Raw genomic sequence first — 22425 nt, forward strand, 5'->3', positions numbered from 1 at the left:
CTGGATCTTAATTTACTGATCTCCCAACTTCAGGATTGACACGCAAGGAGAGGTGTAGCACTTGGGGACAGTCACAATCTCATAGCAAAGGGCAGATTTTTCTCTCTTTTGATGAAAACATCACATACCACCCCAAAATTGTTCTTCACTATGAACCTCACCCCTCAAAAAAACAACAACCCATCAACATTGCAGTACTGCTTACACTTGGATCCCTCATACTGGTTCAGGGCTTTGGAGAACGTAAATGACCCTTCTAACTTTGAACTTTTCCTTAGTTTTTACTATATGAAAAATATACAAATTATTAAAATACAAGCTTCTGTTGAAATATATTTACTTGTGCCTCTGGACCTGTAATTAATGGTAAACTTTTGCAGTTGGAAAAGATTGCTAAATAATGCATTTACAGAGCTTAAAAAACTGAGATATCTGTTATTGACCTAGTTTGCTTGCTGTAATTACACAGTAAGGAAAGATTTACGTGAGCAAAAATAATGTTATTAAAGCGACTCTGTTAAGAAGAGAAAAAAAGGAATTATGCCCCAAGCTTAATGATTGCTGCCATGACAATGAAGGAACCCAACTTGACAAAACCTTTACTCACATGAATTGTTTTTAGTCACATGTTAGCTTCACCTCACTTTTCACTGGATTGAGTGCCGTAAGTCAGAATTTGCCTCAACGTTCAGTTCTAACCACAGGAAATGCTTAAAACTATCCTCTCTAGGGTTTGCGCCACACAATGTTGGAATCGGTCCTTTAGTGTGGTGGTTCCTATCCTTTACAACTTCCTCAGATACCTTTTCTATTGGGCTTTTGGCACCTGTTGAAGACATGCCTTTTCAGCAAGTCCTTCATGGGAAGCGATTCATAAATGAAACAAAAAACAAACAAACAAACAAACAAACAAGAACTGTAATAATGATTTTCTCAAATATGGTTCATTTATGATCTTTTCCTCCTATGTCCTTTGAAGGTCAGATGGATGGCTATTGTTGAAAGAGCTTTTTCTGTGGTGGCCCCTAATTTGAACTCACAGCCTAGGCATGCTCGCCTGACACCATCTTTATTCTTTCTAAAGGGCCAGGGAAAGTCTGCCCTGTTCTCTTGTGCTTTTCATGGAATTATGGGTACCTCTCTCTTCTCAAATCCTCTTCAGAGGGAATGGTATTTTGTGGTATTTAAGATCCTTCACTGAGGGCACTCGGATGTCACAGAAAACATAGGTAAAGGTAAAGGGACCCCTGACCATTAGGTTCAGTCGTGACCGACTCTGGGGTTGAGGCGCTCGTCTCGCTTTATTGGCTGAGGGAGTCAGCGTACAGCTTCCGGGTCATGTGGCCAGCATGACTAAGCCGCTTCTGGTGAACCAGAGCAGCACACGGAAATGCCGTTTACCTTCCCGCCAGAGCGGTACCTATTTATCTACTTGCACTTGGCGTGCTTTCGAACTGCTAGGTTGGCAGGAGCTGGGACCGAGCAACGGGAGCTCACCCCGTCGCGGGGATTCGAACCACCGACCTTCTGATCGGCAAGTCCTAGGCTCTGTGGTTTAACCCACAGCACCACCCGCGTCCTACAGAAAACATAGTGAATGGTTTGCTGTGTATGCACCATCGTATAAATGGGGAAGGAATTCAATACACTTTTTAATGTGAACCTGCCTGATTCACATTTCCTGGGGGGGACGGACTGAACCACAAAGCAGCTATCCTTTGAAATTTGCACTGCTCTGATGGTTCTCCAACCGAAAAGTGTGTACAAAATGGGGGGAAGCATATGTACCTATGAGTGAAGTTAACATACCAAAAAAAATGCATTGTGCAATTAGGCAAAAGTATTGGCAAAAATAGGGACGCGGGTGGCGCTGTGGGTAAAACCTCAGTGCCTAGGACTTGCCGATCGCATGGTCGGCGGTTCGAATCCCCACGGCGGGGTGAGCTCCCGTCGTTCGGTCCCAGCGCCTGCCAACCTAGCAGTTCGAAAGCACCCCCGGGTGCAAGTAGATAAATAGGGACCGCTTACCAGCGGGAAGGTAAACGGCGTTCCGTGTGCTGCGCTGGCTCGCCAGATGCAGCTTGTCATGCTGGCCACATGACCCGGAAGTGTGAGATGAGTGCACAACCCTAGAGTCTGGCAAGACTGGCCCGTACGGGCAGGGGTACCTTTACCTATTGGCAAAAATATGTATAGTAAGCAGGATTTCATAGAAGAATGTGTATAATTAGGGGGTTGCCTGTACTACAAGCAGCTATATTTCCCCCCATCTCGGTTTAGGACTAAGGGCCAAGCACATTCGCTATTTGATCACTCCAGGAACTGGTAGTGACTTGTGCTTGAGAATGGACCGTCTCAGATGGAACTTCGGTATCACCTCTCCCAACCATGTTTTTTCAATGTTGCACCAACACTAGATGTGTCTGTGCAACCCTAGATTCCTTGAGAACCACAGCATGCCCTCTTTCTTGGAATACTGTGTACAGTTCTGGCCCTCTCACCAAATAGGGGAGAGTAGAGCTGGAGAAAGTTCAGAAAGGGGCGACCAACGTGACCAAAGGATTGGAGCATATGCCTTATGAGGAAAGGTGAAAACATCTGGAGCTTCTTAGTTTCAAAGAAAAGTGAGTAAGGGAGGGGCGCATGATAGTGGTGTATAAAGTTGGGCATTGTATAGAAAAAGTAGATAAGTAGTTTTCTCCCGCCTACACTAGGACTTTGGGTCATCCAATGAAACTGAATATTGGAAGATTCAGGAAAAGACAAAAGGGGATCTCTCTTCACACAGCAATTACCATATTTTTCGCTCTATAGGACGCACTTTTCCCCCTCCAAAAATGAAGGGGAAATGTGTGTGCGTCTTATGGAGCGAATGCAGGCTCCTTGGCTTCAGTGATAGCAACGTGAAGCCTCCAAAGCGCAGAGGGAGACCTCCCTTCGCACTCCGGAGGCTTCGTGTTGCTTTCGCTGAAGCCTGGAAGCGAGAGGGGTCAGTGCACACCGACCCCTCTCGCTCTCCAGGCTTCAGGGCTAGCTGCCTGAAACCTTTGGAGCACAGCGCGAGTTCCCGCTGCATTCTGGAGGCTTCAGGTTCCTTTCGCTGAAGCCAGGAGAGTCTTGCTCTCCCGGCTTCAGCAAAAGGAACCCAAAGCCTGCGGAGCACAGCGGGAACTCACGCTGCGCTCCAAAGGCTTCAGGGATATTTGAGGCTGGCAGTGGGGGAAAGAAGTGCTTCCCCCCACCGCCAGCCCCACAAGCTCAGGGGGCAGCGGGAAGGTGGCGCGCCGCCTTTGCACTGTTCCCTGACCTGGATGCACAGAACGCACAGAACACACCTTGTTTTAGAGGGGGAGAACAAGAAAAAGAAATTCTCCCCCTCTCTGCGCAGCACCCCTTCAGTGAAGCGGCAGGAGAAATGGAAGGGGCTCTGTTTCTCCTGTCGCTTCACTGAAGGGGTGCTGAGCAGAGAGGGGGAGATTTTTTTTCTTGTTCTCCCCCTCTCAAACAAGGTGCGCCCCATGGTCTGGTGCGTAAAATGGGGTAATAAGAGGAAAATACGGTAATAAGAGGAAGAAGAAGAAGAAGAAGAAGAAGAAGAAGAAGAAGAAGAAGAAGAAGTTGTTAAACTATGGAATTCACTTTTGTTATAGTAATGGCCACTGACTTTAAAAGGGGTTCAACAAATTCATAACAGATAAGACTATCAGTGGCTACTAGCCAGGATGACTGTGTTCACTCTGCACTGTTGGGGTCAATTTGTCTCTGAATATCAGTTGCTGTGAATCAGTGTGGGGAGAGTGCTGTTGACCTCATGTTCTCCTTGCATAGGCGTCCAGTTGGTGACAGTGAGAACAGGATCCTGGAAAAGAAGATCCAGCAGAGATCTTCAGATACACTGCCTCCCCGGACTTTTGCTGCAGAACCTTCTGTGCTTAATCCTCAACTGCGTACACCCCATACCTTCAAAGCACATGACTACCCCCAAGGAATCTTGGAAACTTATTTATTAAGGGTGCTGGGAACTGCAGCTTTTGCTTGTGTTCTAGGAAGCTGCCTTGTGGCAGGTCACCTTATTAGTGCATCTAAGACAGTGTCATTAGACTTCCGGCAGTGGCTCTCCAAGGTCTATGGGAGAGGCAGAGATCTTTCTCATTATCCACTACCCATTTCTGTAAACTGGAGATGATGGGAACTGAATTGAGGACCTTCTGCATCCACAACAAGTATAAATGGCACCTTCCCCAAGTCTAGTTGCTGTACTTTCCACTGTAACCTCCTTTTAATCCATTTGTACTTCTCCTAAGGCCCTCGTATTTACGGCTTAGGGCCCTCGCATTTACGGGACCACCTCTTCTGGGTCCGCAAAGGACCTTAAGGTCCATGATATAATCATAGTTTAAAGGTCCCGGGCCCTAAGGAAGTCAGATTATCCTCCACCAGGGTCAGGACCTTCTCAGTGATGGCTCCGACCTTGTGGAATGCTGTGTCCTATGAGACCAGGGACCTGCTGGATTTAACCTCCTTCCGCAGGGCCTGTAAGACAGAGCTATTCCTCCTGGCTTTCAATTTGAATTTAGCCTGATCTTTTATTCCCCTTCCTTCCCTCCCCCTCCCCTTTTTATGAAGATTACCCTCTCTGGGATCCCACAGCTAATTCTCCCCTGGTCTCATCGCTGGCCCAAATAGGACTAATTTATCCAGCTAGCCCTGGTGATCATCTAATGTTTATTGGATGGATTTCCCCCTAAATTGATTTTAGAACTTTGAATTTATTGTTATTCATGCTTTTATACTGTATTTTACGCTGTTTTTTGTTGTATCATAATTAAGTGTTTTAAATTTGTTGTTAGCTGCCCTGAGCCCAATTTTCTGAACCAGGAAGGGCGGGGTATAAATAAAAATTTATTTATTTATTATTTATTTACACCATTCTGCTCTGTTCTTTATTTCTCCTGCTCTGATAACTTCTGACCCTCTGCCCCAGTCTGTAACCACACCATGTCATCATCTGGGTCACTGTTTGACTTGTACATTTGAACACTTCCATATTCTGCAAGGCACAACCAGTCAGGGATGTAGCGTGGGGGGGGGGACAGGGGATGTAGCCCTGGCACACAATTTTTAGTGAACCAGGCGCACCCATTCAGGGATCCCTGTTCCACCCTGCCTGCTGCTGGTTGCCAAGGTTGTCTTGCCACCCTGTGCCACCCTGCCTGCCAAGGTGGTCTTGCCACCATGTCCCCGGCCCCTTTGCTGAATGGCTGCCCTGTGTGGGCGGGCAGGCAAGCAGCGCACAGCAGCCCCACAAACCATCCATGGTGTCAGCGCTGAGTGCTGGGCTGGCACAGCCAGTTTTGTTCACCTTCCTCACCCTGCCCCCAGTCCTGCCCAGTACGTGTGCATGCATGCACACATGCCCCGGGTGCCAGCAAAGGACGCAACACCACTGCAACCATTCTCTTACAAAACGCCTTTGTGTTGTCTTTATTACTCATGCACTGACTGTCCAAACAAAGGAGTTTCGCTTCATGTCTTTCTCCCCCATGCTCACACTGTGATTCCTCAGGACAATACATACATAATGTCTTATCAATATTCCAGGTATTCCAACTTTTGCCTGACTTGTCCAGCCAATCAAAAATATATTGATGTCCAGAAATTATAAGAACAAAATGCTACTACAACAGGCATCCATCGGTGCGAATGATATATTTTTACCTCAAGGGAACCTTCAGCTCGATCAAAAAGAAACCTACTTGGTTTCAATGAGTCTGAGTTTGTCGTAAGTTTGCTTAAGATTCCAGTCCTAAAGAGGAAAATCCCACTGTTTCTACAATCTGGTGACCCGCTGCCTCCTATACACACCCCATCAGTCCTCAGAGCTGTCATTTGAATGGGCTACTGTGCATAGTTGCTAATGTTAGATTGCTTTTGTAACTTAGGGATGTTTTGTTGTTTGAGTGTGTGGTCACTTGCTTTACACTCGCTACCTCCAAGCATATGATCATGTAAGGAGAAATATCGCATTTACTAAAAGTTCACAAACATACTTTGCAGTGATTTCCTCCACAGGAGTGACAGCACAAAGTACTGCCGCAATCGTGGAAATTGCTGCAACGGGGGACCAGTGTGCCGATGGCTCACGCAATACTTTTTCCATGCAATTACAGTTGCACATGTAGCCTGCAGTAATTGTGCTGAGAAAATGGCTGTGGAAATGGTTTCGTTGCCATAAAGTTGAGTGGTGACCACCCGCAAACTTTCTTTACCTGCCTAGTATCTGTAGAATCCAAGTCTAACACAGCAGAAAAGCCAGAGAAGTCGTCTTCTTTATTACCAGTTTGTCTTATGCAGGGATCAGAGATAGTAGAAGGCCACTTTTCAACAGCCAAATTACCTTGGTCATACATTGTAACAAGGCTATTATAGACTACAATCCCTTGCATAGGTACTCATGTATACGTCCCGCTGAATCAATGGAACTCAGTCACACACAAGTGACAGCAGGACCAAATCCATAATCTTATATTGATCCTCAAAATACAATACCAAATCACAACCTGGCCAATGTTTTCATTTTTTTAAAAAAACAACAACCATAAAATATTTAAGCCACAAGCATTGAGGACCTAGATGCCTGATTACAATAATAAGAAAACGACGAGCACAGTTTTACATGCTTTCAAACTGAAACCAGCATTTGCTACGAGAAGAGAAATGGCCTTACCATGCAATGCATCAGGAGGAGAAAATCACCGAGCATGCTGCAGAGATTAAGCTCAGCATGGCATCCAGATTCCCTTTGGAATGCGTGAAGATTGTCCAACCCATCCTTCCCAGCCAAGCGGACAAGTTTTCTCTAGGCTTGAATTCTTCACCAGGAGTCAGAGCTTTCAAGTGCATTGTACTTTCTTCATTGAGAGGTATGTTTCCTCCAGTTACGTTTCAGCTCTGCAATGCCATTTCCAATCAGCCTGGAGAGGTTCTTCATTCCGAGATCTGTGCTGTCATCAGAGACTCCAAAGGAAAGGGAGGAGGACAGAGAGAGAGAGAGAGAGAGAGAGAGAAGTATTTTAGTGAAGCTCTGGAGTAGCTAACCAAAAAGGAGGAGGCTGCATCTCCTTTACTCCACTGCAACAAAATTTTGCCCATCCCCCCTACAAAGAGGCAATTATTTTCTAATGAACAAACTTTCCCAATTCCCACATAGTGCATATTTTGTAATTGCAGCTCAGTTTTGCACTGCCGACAAATGACTCCCTCTGCTTTGAAAGAAGATTAAAACAAGAAACTCCCTGTTTCTCCTTTCCTAACCTGTGTTAGGTCAAGCGTTAGAAATTCTGCCTTCTCTTTAGAAAGCGGTTGGGATAAGAGAGGCGACAAATTCGCCGGAAAGGGGAAATCCTCCAGCCGAGAGAAAAGGCTGCAGGCTGATTCACTCTGGGGCTGCTTACTCTGAATTCAAAAGAGAGATGATCCAAATGACTGTGATCCTTAAGAGAGGGAGTGATGGAGACGTGGGAGGGAATAACCAAGGTGATTGAGATTCTGGAGTCAGATGCTTGTTTATTTCCTTGACATCTGGTGGGAGGGCGTTCCACAGGGTGGGTGCCACTACCAAGAAGGCCCTTTGCCTGGTTCCCTGTAACCTCACTTCTCACAGAGAGAGAACCGCCAGAAGGCCCTTGGAGCTGGACCTCAGTGTCCAGGCTGAACGATGGGGGGTGGAGATGCATACATCTCAGGCATACGTCTTCTTATCATTGCTTGTTCCTTTCACTTGAAGATGCTGGAAATTTAACATGGGGCCCTGGCCTACTAACTCACTGCCACAGATCACAGCACTGATGCCTTGCCTCTGCCTGTTGTTGCTGCGCACCAACTCGGAAGAGTATTCAATAATAGAGTTTTGCCCAGATCCCCTTCAAACCTACTGGAAAGCTCAGACACAAATTAAGCCTTTGTAGTTATGCTAAAAGCAGTGCTGCCTGATCGGCGCTGACAAGTGACAGGTTCCTCTCACTGGCAGTTTCTCCATTTGTGGAATGCCCTCCCTATTATTTTGCTTGTTTGTTTGTTAAATTCATGGAGAAAAGGCTATCAGTCTCTTGATACTATGTCTCTTGATATCAGTTGCTGCGAATCACAAGTAGGGAAAGTACATTCACATGCTGCTTGCAAGGTTTATGTTCACGTATCTAATAATATGCATTCATTAAGTTGCAAATGAAGTCAATGTGAATGTGAGGCTCCTGCTCAGGTAAAACAGTTGAATAATTTGGAAGTTAAAAGAATTCTGACTAAAATTCAGCCAAATTACATGGTTTGGCTCATCTGCCACCACTGCATTGCAGCCAATGGAAGTTTACTTTCCAAATTCGGAAAGCCACATTCAAAGCCCAACCACTGTAAGTATTTCAAGACGAGTTTGCAGTATTTCTCTTAGACATTAGCCGGGTTCCATGGAACTGCCTTAAATCATACCATTGGTTTAGTACTGTTAATTTTGATGGACAGTGACTCTCCAGAAGCTCAGGCAGAGAGACTCTTCAGCGCCCAGTACCTAGGGATGGATGCCATCAGACCATTTCTGGAGCTAGTCATTGTCACATGCATTCATTCATAAGTGGCTTCGCTGCTATTTCCACATTAAAATGCAAAAAAATAACAATAATACAGAAAAAAACTGCTGGAAAAAAATCACATTTAAACATGTGCTTTCTCACAAAATGACAATTTCTAAACATAGTTTATTTCTAATATTTTCATATTTCATATTCTAATATTTTTTCTTGAGAGTCCCATGGACTGCAAGAAGATCAAACCTATCCATCCTTAAGGAAATCAGCCCTGAGTGCTCACTGGAAGGACAGATCGTGAAGCTGAGGCTCCAATACTTTGGCCACCTCATGAGAAGAGAAGACTCCCTGGAAAAGACCCTGATGTTGGGAAAGATGGAGGGCACAAGGAGAAGGGGACGACAGGGGACGAGATGGTTGGACAGTGTTCTCGAAGCTACCAGCATGAGTTTGACCAAACTGCGGGAGGCAGTGGAAGACAGGAGTGCCTGGTGTGCTCTGGTCCATGGGGTCACGAAGAGTCGGGCATGACTAAACGACTAAACAACAACAACAACAACAATATTTTCCTCCAACTCTACAATTCTATGATTCTATGATTATCTGAAACAGGGGTGGGTCACAGGATCTGGGTGGTAGGCCAGATTCTTACCTCCACATTCATACCCCGCAGGTCAAGTTTGACACCTGATGTCACAATGACATCATGTGACCCATTTTTGCCTTTGCAGGGTGGGGAGCAAGTGTGCAGTTCTTTCCACACTCCAACAATAAGCTGATTGTCAGCACTGGGGAAACTGTGCACACTCTTCCCAAGTGCTGACAAACAGCTGATTGTTGCTGCCAGAGAAGTGTTGTGCAAGGGGAAGTGCTGATCAGTAAAGCCTTTTTAACCCAAGACCTGCTTTTACTTGCCCAACAGCTTGCACCATATATGAATCTCCCAATGCTGGTTTTCCCCAATGTCTTCATTTTCCCAATCTTAAATTTAGTTCTCCACGTTTCTGTGGCATTTGCAAGAAGAAGAAAATCCTCATGAAGATTCATCAGCTTTTAAGTGCAAAATTCTCCTAATAAACACATTATTGTAAGTACTTTTAACTAATAATGAACTAACACATTTCTGCAAGAAATTTCCCATGATAAAGTGCATTTTTGTATATTGCTTTCACTAACATATGTATTCTTCTGCACATACACGCCCAATATATACATTTGGTACATATTGTTTGACTGGAGAACCGCATTGCAAAATTCAGAGAAGTATGAATTCCAAAGGATAGCGACGTTTCACTTTGCATGTTGTTTCAAGAAGTGTTAATTGGGAATTTCCCCATTAAAATGCAAACAAAAACTAATTTCGCCTCCATCTCTACTCCCCCATCAGTCACCTCAAAGTAAGGTTAAGTGCAACAAAACTCTACACCACACCCATGAGAACATCACCAAAATTTCACATACACACACATGCATACACACAAACGATAATATTCAAATGCAATTTTTCCCCCATTAATTGATTGAAAAAGCTGTAGTCATAGTGCTGAGAGCTGTTAGGAGACCCCTGTTTCCTGCTCAGAGCTACAATTCTCATAGTGGTTGTCAATTCCTCTTCCTCACAGAGAACTCTAGGAACTGTAACTTTCTGAAGGGACTGGTGGTCTGCATAGCTGCATAGCTGATTATTTGGTCTCATGAAGTGCCATGCATGGGTCAACTCACCTCAAAAACGCAGTCAGAAAAGATCTAGAACCAAAGTGACCAAGGGGATGGAGTGACTCTCCTACGAAGAAAAATTGCAGTGTTTGGGACTTAAGAGGTGACGTGATAGAAGTTTATAAAATTATGCGTGGCATGAAAGAAAGTGGATGGAGAAAAACTTTTCTCCCTCCCTCACAACACCAGAATTCACAGACACCCAATGAACCTGGAAATTCGAAGAGTTGGGACAGATAAGTTATTTCTTTGCACACAGGAAGCAATGGTGGCCACCAATTTAGATGGCTTCCAAGGAGGATGAGATTAATTCATGAAGGAGAGGGCTATTGATAGCTCCTTGTCATGATGGCTATTCTCTGCCTCCACGTTGGAGGCAACAATGTTTCTAGATACCAGTTGCTTGAAACCACAGGAAAGGAGATCACTCTTGTGCTCAAATCCTGCTTGTAGGTTTCCCCCAGACATCTGATTGGCCCTAGTGAGAACAGGATGCTGGACTTGATGGCTTGATCCAGCAGGCTCTTCTTATGGTCTTACGTCTTTACAAGCATCAATGATCAGCTGATTACAAGATAACTACATGAAGACATAGCTTTTCTTGGAAAGCCCTTCTCAGGAGAAATGACAGCCTCCAGTCAGCAGCCCTCAAGAAGAACAAAGAAGAATTTGCCTCCATTCCTGGAATTTCAGCACCTCCCCCCCCCCCTTGGAGAACCATCAGAACGTCCGCACCATTTCACAACTCTGTGAATGGGTCAGCAAAATGTGTGTGAGGGGTTGAGTTCATGCTCAGCATTAGTCCCTGACAGGCCTGGACAGAGGTGGGGCAGCAGATTACACTTGCTCCGGGCCTCAGAGGGGTGCTGCTGGACTTACACAATCATGACAAGAATGCCCCGTGCCTCCTAGCCAACCGGGGACTCTCACCCTGGTCTCAGATAAGCTCTGCATGGGCCGGGCCTGGGCCTAGGCCTGGAAAGTGTGAAAAGAACACACACGACTATGTTTTACAGTCATAGAGTCAGAGAATTGTAGAGTTGGAAGGGACTGTGTGGATCATTTAGTTCAACGCTCTGCAATGCAGAAATATGCAGCTGTCATACATGGAGGCTGGCAGTGCTATTTTTCTAGAAGAAGAAGTGCCAGAACTCACCATGAATGCCTCCCTTGTTGTTTTATAATGACAATGGCGCCCACCTGAGAGGTGCCAGAACTGAGTTCTGGTGAGTTCCGGCTGGAAAAAAGCTCTGGGAGCAAGGGGTGTAGGTTGGAAGTGATAGACAAGCTACCTCTCATGAAACTTGACTACCATTGTTCAACTTCTCATTCAAATTCTCATGCCAGAAGGTGACACGGCACACAGTTTAGAAGCCACTGTCCTAACTAAATTGCACTTCAGTTTAGAAGCCACGTTTTTGGAATGCTCTAGTATAACTCAGTCTCAGCTTTGAAGCAAAATGGAGTCAGGAAGTTGACGAGATTAGACTCCATCAGTCAATATCAGTGTACACCTGAAAACGTGAAAGGAAAAGAAGCATACCCTCAGCATTTAGAGATAGTGGCTGAAACTGCCGTAAAGTCTTCAAGCCTCCAGTGCTCAACTATGTATAGCATAACACTAAAACTAGAAAAAAGCAGTTCAGTGCAAAATATTTTACTGCAAGTGAGTCAACATGGAAAAGAAATGAAAAATTCAAAAAAAAAATGCAGAACACTTATCATCTGAGTTAAGCAGCTGTGTTTAAATTACACTTACTGTTCAATACCTAATTATTTCATGAAGCTGCGGATCAAACCGGGCAAGGAAGTATCACATACTTCTGCACATACCAACCACAGCCAGAGTTTGCTGACCTAAGTTACACTCCTAATAGTCAATTTCTGCAGTGTTTCAGTGCACTATTCATACTGCTTCCCTTGGCCGAACCTACTTCTGCTCCAGCAATGCTCCCTCAGGGGTGATCTGGAACAGCGAATGGCCATTAAAGGCTGCATGTGGATAGCAGAGGCATAATTTGATTGCAGAAATTCTGCATCCTATTTGCGCGCAGAGAAATTGTGCTGGGGATAGGGGCTTTCTGCCAAACTTCTCCAGAGAGAGGAGGAATTCTCCAACAGCTTCTCAGGGATGGGGTTCATCACCAGTATAGTAGCAGTTACAAAGCTTCTTCCTTTTCCCCCAAGTTGGTGGGTTTCCTAAGGTTGGTGCAGAAGCAGCGACTGCGCTGGCAGCCAGGCCATCATTTAAAATCCTCCACTGTGTCTTGGATCTCTCCCTGTTCTAAGGCAACTGTCACCAAAAGGGGGGAAAGAAGTGAAGAATATTCGGGGGGGGGGGTCCTGCAAAGTGGCCTCCTTTTTTCCAGGTTGGGGAGAGAAAAGAGGAAATCTCAGACTTTTTCCTCAGAAAAACACCTTCTGGGAAATTTAAGATAAGCTGTCATGGATTAGGTGCCAGAACTGGGAATGGCTTCCCAGAATTTTGTGAGCTGATGAGGGTGAAATTAGATTATGGTGCAAATAAGTAAGTAAGTAAGTAAGTGAGTGAGTGAGTGAGTGAGTAAGTAAGTAAGTAAGTAAGTAAAGTGCATGAGGATCTCCTTTTAAAAAAAAGTAAGTTCAAAGCAGCTGCTAGGAACCTGAATAAGAATAGGTCCAATATGCTGGGGAAAGAACAGTCAACACTTTTCCCTGTGCAGTTTTCCTGATCTAAATCGCCCCTTTCATGAGGGAGAGAACAGAAGGACCAGTATGGCATCTCTCTGTTTGTTGTAACAGGGATACTGACAGCTTTTAAGGGCATTCTTTAGTTTGGAGAAATGATCCAAGTGACTCCCCTTATTCTCTAGCAGGATATCCCCACATATCCCCATTTCCCTCACTTATAAAGCTGCTTTTAACTTCTTTTATTCTTGTTATTTTTAAAAAGAGTGGGTGATCTTCATCATATATTTCCAGTCTCATCTAGCAGTACCCATAGAACATTTATTCACGGGGTCAGATGTGCTTGAGTAAAGTCTGCCTTGAGTCCCTCAACTTGCCTGCATGGGAAATAAGGATAAAAGCAGGGCCTTAGTCCCCTGTAGATGGCAAAACAAAGAGGTCCCCCCTTTGATTACACAACTACCTTGGCAGGGAATAAAGTTAGCCATTCCTTTCACAAGCATTCCAAGAGGTTCGTTGGTGTGAGCATGCTTTTTGATGCAGCCTAATCGGATAGTGGCTCCCCTCTCTCCATCATGCACCTACTTACGAGATCCCAAGGGAAGCAGATGCATTGCACCATCAGCAACATGGGGCTGCATCAGCAGTGGGAGCCCCACGCAACCCAATGCGATCCATCAGCAAAGTGAACGTTGCAGAGGACACCGGGGCAGAGCCCTCAGACCATGTGCTGGCACAAGTGGCTTCTGAGCTAAGAGGTGTGCCCCAGCCTTCCCTGCTATGTTGCAAAGGTTCCTGCGGTGCATATTCCATCTCTCATGCTCCAGGCAAACACCACCACCCCTGAAGCAATGCAGAAACTAAGAGGGTGCCTAAGCAACCTTTGCAACATTGCTGAAGTTGCCTCTCTGATTTTCTGCAGCGGTCTCTCACAGGCAACAAAACGTCTCACCCCATCAGTCAAATGCAAAAACGTAATAAATGTCGTAATCCTCAACCACTGTCTCTCTTCCCTTTCTCATGCACCCTTGTTTTGAGTACGGGGCTCCCATGTGCTTCTCCTCTCCTAATAGCACCACATATTGAAAGTTGTACATAGGGGGCCTGTGTGTAGGAAAGGGTCTGAATCAGGCCCATAGCATTGGACCAAATTATATTATTCGCATTCCCATTGCTTCTTTTCTAAGTAGATTTTGTTTTTAATCTTATGAAGGAGACGTGTCAGTCTGCAGAAGTAATAAGGATGAATTTGCAGAATTTCCATTCCGAACATCATATAAGAATCAGATTATCTCTGAATATGATGCGGTGATGTATTTGCACATCCTCTGTTTGTTGTCGAAGCTCATTGGGGAAATGATCATCTTCCTGTACAACCATGTAATAAGACAGGACATGCAATGTGCGAATTCACTGAATCTCAAGAGTGATCATCTGCCTGAAATCCTTTTCACCCTAAGCAGATTTGTACTTCAAAAAAGAGAGAAAACTGTCCAGTAAGTTACCCAAATTAACAGTTGTAACTGCTGCATAAATAGACACACATTATTATTGTTCTTTAACTTAGTGCAAATGCCCAAAAGGCACGCAGAGAGAGAGAGAGAGAGAGAGGGAGAGAGAGAGAGAGAGAGAGAGAGAATTGCATCAGGTTACTGGAGAAGAAAACAGCTATCCTCTCAATTAGTCTTATTAAAGTTTAGTTAAGCTCCCCATTATTGGCTTAAAATCATGAACAGGAAAATAACTTCTCTTCAAGTTTCTATGCACTGAAAATTGTAGAAATTTGGGGATATCTTCTTTCATTGGATTAGCTTCTAGGAAAGTATACACGTGTGTGTGTGTGTGTGTGTGTGTGTGTGTACATTTCAAATAATGCAGTCGAAAAAATCAAAACATGTTGCAAGGCTGAGACTTTAATATTAATGCTCTGGCTGTCAGTTTTGTGCTCTGCTCCGTTTCACTGTGCTGAATAGTATTATTCAGGCTTCCAAAGTTTATTGAAATGATTTGCTTGAGTACTAGATGTAAAGGGATGGGAAATGGAATTTAGGAAATCGCTTTTCAAAAATGCTTTTAAGGAATCTGTGCTCATGAAGAGCGTGAAAGGACTTAATCTTTCTGAAGCACTGTTCTGTGCAACTGTTTTCATCTTCGACAAACTTTCTTGACTGAATCTTTTTCTTTTCTTTTTGAAATGTCTTAATTTGATGCAAGACATTTGGAAATTAGCAGAATAGTGATACCAAGGTTGCAGTCCCAAGCACAATCAGCATGATGCTGAGCACAATGGGACTTAGCTTGCCTAGGATTCCGGCACATTTTTTTGAAAGTAAGTAGCAGCAATACTGCTAGGATTTACTTCTAGGTAAATGTGACTAGAATCAAACATGTGAGTTCACGGTCAGGAAACTTCCATGGGACTAAACCTGCTCCACTGACTGGTTTGTGGAATAGTTTACTCAGAATCCCAGCTGATGTCTATTAGGAAATAAACCATGCCAAAGCAATCACGTTCCTACAGTACATCCAGATTGCTGCTTTCATAATTGAGAAATATGATATGACATGAGGCGACTCTTGTTTGCTTGCCTATATCCCTATATTCCACAGTTAATCAGCTACTAAGTTCATATTAAATTCTTCCTATTTTAACATCTCACTTCCTTTCCTCTGCTGATCATGAGGTGGCTTTTTAACGTGAGCCCTCCGTGAGATGGGGTGCTAAATGGCTTATGCGGTGCAGAAACGATAACAGCTTTGCCTGCTGTTAATTAAGCATACAGCTATTCATATATTTTAGTTATAATTTTTCTCTGTCAGCATGCTTGTGTGCAGATCGCATAACTAAAATGCAAACCAGTATTCGAATTAATTACTTTCCACAATCAACTATACTTTCTCCCTTGTGGTATCGCTATAAAATTAATAATTTTGCTCAACACTGCCTCTGGGTTATTTTCCTAAAAGGCTACCCTAAAGATTCATCTTACACCTTTAAGATTCATATTGAAAACCATGAAAGTGCAACTAAAAAACTGAGGTGTTTTAATTCGAGTGGCATTGGTGTGTGTGTGTGTGTGTGTGTGTGTGTGTGTGTGTGTGTGTACATACTGTATATATATGCGCACAAGAGTAATTTTCAATTTTTCTTAGCAAAAGAACCAATGATCACCTGTCATTGCAAATAGCATTCTCTATTAAGGCATTATTAGCACATTCCTCACTCATGCAGTAGTTCTGTAACTGATCCAAGTTGAATAGCCCAGATTAACCATAAACCCATTAAGAATCTTCATGTTGATCCAGAGACTACATTCAGCTTATCAGCATTTAAAATGCCACCGAATAGAAACTAGCTAATGCGGGGGGGGGGGGGGGAGAATCCTGGTGAAACAAGAACTTGATGGTTGCAAAAAGCAAAGATTGAGAAAACGAACTGGAAGGATGTGCTTGAGCAATCACACAGCCTGTTCCCATGCATGTTTATTTGGAAGTAAGTCCCACTGACTTCACTGGGGTTTACCCCCACATCACTGTGCAATAAGGATCCAGTCAAAATTTGCCAGGATACTTGTAATTACAGACCTCCTCTTAAGATAAGGTCCACCTTTGTAACATGTATGCTGGGCAGCTGTGCCCAAGTTCTCAGAATGGAAACAGCTAAAATGTATTAATGAAAAACGTACAACTCGGGCATGAATAATCTGTCTTGCAAGTGTTGCCAAGATAGCACTGTGCAGCTAAAAACTAGCGTCACGCAATTTCCTCCGAAACAACAACTGCCCCCCACTCAAACCCCCATTCAGTTTTTTTTTAGTTTTTTTAAAAAGAAGAAGAAGGGTCTTAAGACTCACATATTCCACTTGGAAGAGATGTTAAAAGTTTAAGCCATCGTCTTTTGCAGTGCTGCTCATCCTGTCCACAGAATCAGCCCTTCACATTTATCTTACGTGGAAAGGAAATAATGACATTCTCTCCAGCTCTTATCCTCCTTGGTAAGTGACAGCTCTTTACGGACGCCGGCAGCCTTGCTGAAGTATTATTGTAATCCATCCGAGCTTCCCAAGATTGCTCAGGAGATTGAGTCTGAAATATACATCATCTTTAGTTTCGCAAGCTGCTCAGTGCTTTCCCCCTGCCGTGTGCCTTCCCCTCCTGGATGCCTGGATATCTCAAACTGGATGTAGCACAGGCTTGGCTATTTATACAGCGTTCTGCACTGCCTGCTTGGAACACAGAAGGAGGAGAGCAAATGAAACTGAACTCTTCAGAGATGAAAAATGCTCTCACATGCCCGGGCATTTCCCATATCAAATGGTATTCATTTTTTTCGAAGTGGAAGGCAGCCCCTGGGTTCAAATAAACCCAGGCAAGCACATAGATATAGATATATACACACACACAAATGGTTTGGTTGGTTGGAGAAGCAATACGGAATGATACAGAGAAACAAGCAGCAGCTTAGTGAGCATCAGGAAGGGATGGGCATCTTGTGATTGCTTTGAATTTAATGTTCCTCAAGGGGAGTTTGTTTGTGGGTTGTTGTTGTTTAAAAAAGAGACCTCTACAAATACAGCGAAACCTGTCTCATGGAGTGAAAATCTGTTGGCTCAGCCAAGTTCTTCTGGCAAAGTTATACAGCATGTGTATATTTACTTGTGCTGATTTGCTCGGCATTACAGCCACGGTTCAACAACAACGGGATTAACTCACCAGATGTATCTTTTCTCCCTCCTCGAGAAAGATGAAGAAGAACAGGATCTGGGGGGGGGGGGGATATTGCCCTGGTCCTGATTTGCTGAAGGCAATAAGGCCAATGACCAAAGGCAGGAGGACCTTTATTCTGTGATAATAAGGGTCAGACGAAAGGCCAAGATGCCCTGACATGATTCCTGGTAACATTTTGATAGCCAATTCTTCTATCCAGCAGAGATTACATTTTGCACTGTGCCTGAGGGCAGTGGGCTAGCTTATTTGTTAAGGGGCAGGGGAACACAGCCCTGTCTTCCAAAAGAAGGAAAATGCTCAGGGACCTCAGGAAGAACAACTGAGGGGCTCTCACTGCTGTCTTCTCACTTTCCCCAAAATAGGAGCCAACTCCTAGGGGTCAAAGTCCCTTTGCCTCCCTCCCCCAATAAAATATTTGAAGCCCCCCCCCCCAAGTTGATGGACATTGCCATTCAAATGGTGTTGCATGCACTGCATCATGTGATTGATTATGCAGGGCGGGACTTGCCTGCCCCCAATATTTTATTCAAGTTGGCGCCCCTGTCCCCCAAGATCTGCCACCTGAGGCAGGCCACCTCACTCTGCCTAATGGTAGGACTGGCCCTCTGACCTCCTGCTACATCAAGAAAGCAACTGGAATCCAATCCCAGCATTTTTAATTTGCCAGTGCAGAGCCACATGCCGGTGTGGTTGATTTGATCTCCACTGTGCAGGAAGAGAAGAGGACCAGTGTGGTCTGAGGGCTGGACAGGCCGGATTCATACCATACATGCACATCCGCTTTCTAGTGGGGATGCAGTTGGCGCTGTGGGTTAAACCACAGAGCCTAGGACTTGCTGATCAGAAGGTCAGTGGTTCGAATCCCTGCGACGGGGTGAGCGCCCGTTGTTCAGTCCCAGCTCCTGCCAACCTAGCAGTTCGAAAGCACAAAGTGCAAGTTACCTTCCGGCGGGAAGGTAAACGGTGTTTCCGTGTGCAGCTCTGATTCGCCAGAAGGGGCTTAGTCATGCTGGCCACATGACCCAGAAGCTGTCTGCGGACAAACGCTGGCTCCCTCGGCCAATAAAGCGTGATGAGCGCTGCAACCCCTGAGTCGATCATGACTGGACCTAATGGTCAGGGGTCCCTTTACCTTTTTATCCACTATAAATTTAAAGCCAATGTGAAACTTGACTTTCCTTAAGGAACGAACCTTGAGAATTGTATATTCTAGTAGACAGCCCTACCCTCTTTTCAGAACTACAGTTCCCAATATCACTTGCCCAGATGGCTGCAGTGCATTTAAATTTATAGGGTGGGCATCAAAATAGGTAGCAACAGCAGTACACATAGCTGAAGAAGCCCTTTCTTGGGGTGCATTCCTGTATTGTTCAGGACTGTAATGGCTAACATGGTGTGCAAGGAATGACCCAGGAGTATGGATATCTTTTCTCTAAAGGCATCTCCATAAGGTACATTGGGCAGAAGTCATGTGACTATACAGCCTCAGCTGGTCGTAGACTGATAGACTGGAGAAGACCAGAAGAAGCTAAAGTCCCCTATATACGTGGACTAGGAGCACTGAATCACCAGTTCAGAACCATTTGTTAGCTTGAACATGAACCTCGGGAATGTTCTTACCTTCTGAAGCACTTCCTGAGCTGGATCTCAGTCAACATAAAAACCGTGTTGCCTTTTTGTTTCAAAAAGGAAAGCTGTTGATTCTTCTGTGCACAATCTGTTTGCAAGTGCTTGTAAATACACTTTGGGATATTAAATGCCCAGGCACATGCATAGGTGAGATAAGTGTGATGTATTTGTAGTGTGAGATCACTGCCAATATAGCAAAGAGGAAATGCCAGTGTCTGAGTGCCAGTGCCAGTGTGAAGGAGAGATTCTGTTCATTCCTTTCTCAGTCACATGTGTTCCAGTGCTGGGTTGGAAAGAAGGAGAAGGGGGGGGGGAGAGAAAAAGAAAAGGAAAAAGGTATTCACTTTCATAAGTGTATACATAAAAATTGCTTCCTGGATCAGGCCAAGGTTCATCTGGTCAAGTATTCTGGTCAAGTATTCTGTTTCCAGCAGTGGACAGCCAGGTGTCTCTTGAAAGAGCATAAGTAGGGAATGAAAGTAATAGCTGAATTTCGGTGTTAAGCAACTCTGAACATGAATGAATACAATCTTTCTGCAAATGCTAAAGGGGATGAGAATTTTTATAGTAATTTTTATTAATTTTCATTTACAACAACCCAATAAAAGTCACATTAATACAATACCAAATTATAATACAATTATTAAAGCCAATTATCCAATGCCAAATCAAACAATTTGCATGACTTCCCGTGCTCTGGATTTCAGGGGGTGTTGTTCTTATTCCATCCATCTCCAAAACTCTTAATTGGCCCAAATGCAACAGTTCCAATCTTGATCCTTTATTTTAACAGCCACTGATATGATGACTTTCATTCATATTTAGATGTTCCATATCCATTAATTTTGCAAGGGTTTTTTCTTCCTGTGAGGGGGATGAGATTTGTGTTTGTGTTTGTTCACCATCCCCCTGCCCAACGTTTGAACCAACAGGAGAAGCTAAAAATGCTAATGTTTCAATTTATGATTTGCTTCAGTTGTGAACTTTACATTTAACACTATTTTGTTGTTGTTGTTGGCCATCCAGAATTTCTTCTGAAAAACAAGTGGGAGATAAGTTTGTAACTAAAGAAATAAAAGTAGAGAGCTAAAGTAGCCCTTAACAAACAATACATGGCGGTACAATCATATATGTGGCAACTCCTATAAGCTCAGGTAAATGTGAGTCTACAGCTTTAGGCTGCAATCCTAAACACATTTTGAGAAACACTTCAATGAAGCCACCATACTTCCATTTCAGCCAAAATGAAATAGTGGGGACTGCCTGAAAGCACTTCTCAAAAGCACTGTTTGCAGCAGCTGTCCCCTCTTCTTCATTTAAAGGAGAAGCAGGCAGCTGCTGCAAACAGCACTTTTGCAAAGCCTTTGAGACATCCCTGCACTGCACACTCCCAATTTAGACTGAAACGAGCACAGGGCCTGTTTCATAGCCTTGCAACTATCCCCATACTCTCCTATTAAACCTCCAAGACTAGGAGTTTAAAAGAGGAGGGCAAGACTTGCAAAGGTGCTCATTTGACAGGTAAATGGCCTCACTCACCTGTCATATTTTACCCTCAAGGCAAAATAAAGATTTAGCCTGTGGAGTCACAAAACTTCCTCACCCCTGCTGCAGGGGAATAACTTCCCCAAGGAATTGTATCATTGATATCACAGGCATTACCCAATAGGGTTCTGAGACAGTCACACACTCACCTGACAGGCAAGATTTTAGAAGCAATATCTGTGCTAGTGAAGGGGCTGGTGGGGAATTGCATATAACTTATTTATAAGATTTTTGGAGGTGCACATTCATTTTGTAAAATGGATGGAAAACAAAGCAAATGAGACCCATTTGTTTCATTTGTCTTAGTTATGGGAACAGATGGGGAAGCAAATGAATGAATGGAAATTCATTTTTCATTCATTTTGACCATTTTATCCCCTCCCTCCCAAAAAACTATTGGGATGAAAACAGTCTGGAGCAGCCGGAACAAGTCACAGAAAGGTGACGGGTATCGGAAACTGACACATTTGCTTATTTACGAAATTAATACCACACTTTTCAAGAAAGCTTCTCCGCAAAGTGGCATACAACGATATTGAAAAGCACAAGAACAATACAATATACAAGAATAACGTATTCATTCCATGACCAAGATAGGGATAAATCCAACAGCCAACAATAAAACAATAAGCTGTGTACAGTTCTGGTCACTCCAGCTCCAAATTGGATATTACAGAGTGGAAACAGGTTTGGAAAAGGGCAAGCAAAATGATCCAGCAGGTGGAGTGAGCAAAGGTTACAGCGTTTGGGACATTTTAGTGAAAAGGTGACCAGGGGTAAGTACCTTAAGTAATGATAGAAGTTTATAAAATTATGCATGGCATCGAGAAAGTGGACAGAGAAAAGCTTTTCTCCATCTGTCATAACACAAGAACTCATAGATGTCCAATGAAGCTGAAGGTTGGAAGATTCAGGACAAAGAAAATAACTTCCTCCCACAGAGCATGATTAAACTATGGATCTTGCTCCCTCAGGATGCAGCAGTGACCACCAACCAAGATGGCTTTGAAAGGCAATTAGACAAATTCATGGAGGAGAGGGCTTGTCGATGACTACAAGCCATGATGTCCACACTGAGAACCAGTGTGGTGTAGTGGTTAAGAGCGATAGACTCGTAATCTGGGGAACCAGGTTCGATTCCCTGCTCCTCCACATGCAGCTGCTGGGTGACCTTGGGCTAGTCACACTTCTTTGAAGTCTCTCAGCCCCACTCACCTCACAGAGTGTTTGTTGTGGGGGAGGAAGGGAAAGGAGAATGTTAGCCGCTTTGAGACTCCTTCGGGTAGTGATAAAGCGGGATATCAAATCCAAACTCTTCTACTGCATAGTTGAGGCACTAATACTTCTGAATACCCATTGCAGGAAACCACTGGAGAAGACAGCGCTCTTGTGCTCGAATCCTGCTCGAGGGTTCACCACAGGCATCTGGTTGGCCATTGTAACAACAGAGTGCTGGACTAGATGGGCCACTGGCCTGATTCAGCAGTCTGCTTATGTTCTTCTTAGGTTCCAACTTGTTCAACCTCAACCACCTCTAAACAGCTGAGGAGTTCCATGGCCT

General features: G+C 44.2%; 1 protein-coding gene across 2 annotated transcripts in view; it reads right to left on the bottom strand.

The window, feature by feature from the left end:
* The window catches only part of LOC114584856 (protein TUNAR), a 59793-nt gene extending 42524 nt beyond the window's left edge, over positions 1 to 17269 (bottom strand). Inside the window, exons 1-2 of one of the 2 annotated variants that reach the window (XM_077926502.1) lie at positions 16817 to 17269; positions 6728 to 7004 (exon numbers count right to left, since the gene is read on the bottom strand). In XM_077926502.1, the coding sequence (XP_077782628.1) occupies positions 6728 to 6763 (36 nt within the window). In that variant the 5' untranslated portion in view covers positions 6764 to 7004; positions 16817 to 17269. Of the gene's footprint in view, positions 1 to 6727; positions 7018 to 16816 lie in introns of both variants that reach the window. The other variant, XM_077926525.1, reaches the window with a different exon arrangement.
* Positions 17270 to 22425: the final 5156 nt, after the last annotated feature.

The sequence above is a fragment of the Podarcis muralis genome, chromosome 1 (assembly GCF_964188315.1).
Source record: "Podarcis muralis chromosome 1, rPodMur119.hap1.1, whole genome shotgun sequence".
NCBI lineage: Eukaryota > Metazoa > Chordata > Lepidosauria > Squamata > Lacertidae > Podarcis > Podarcis muralis.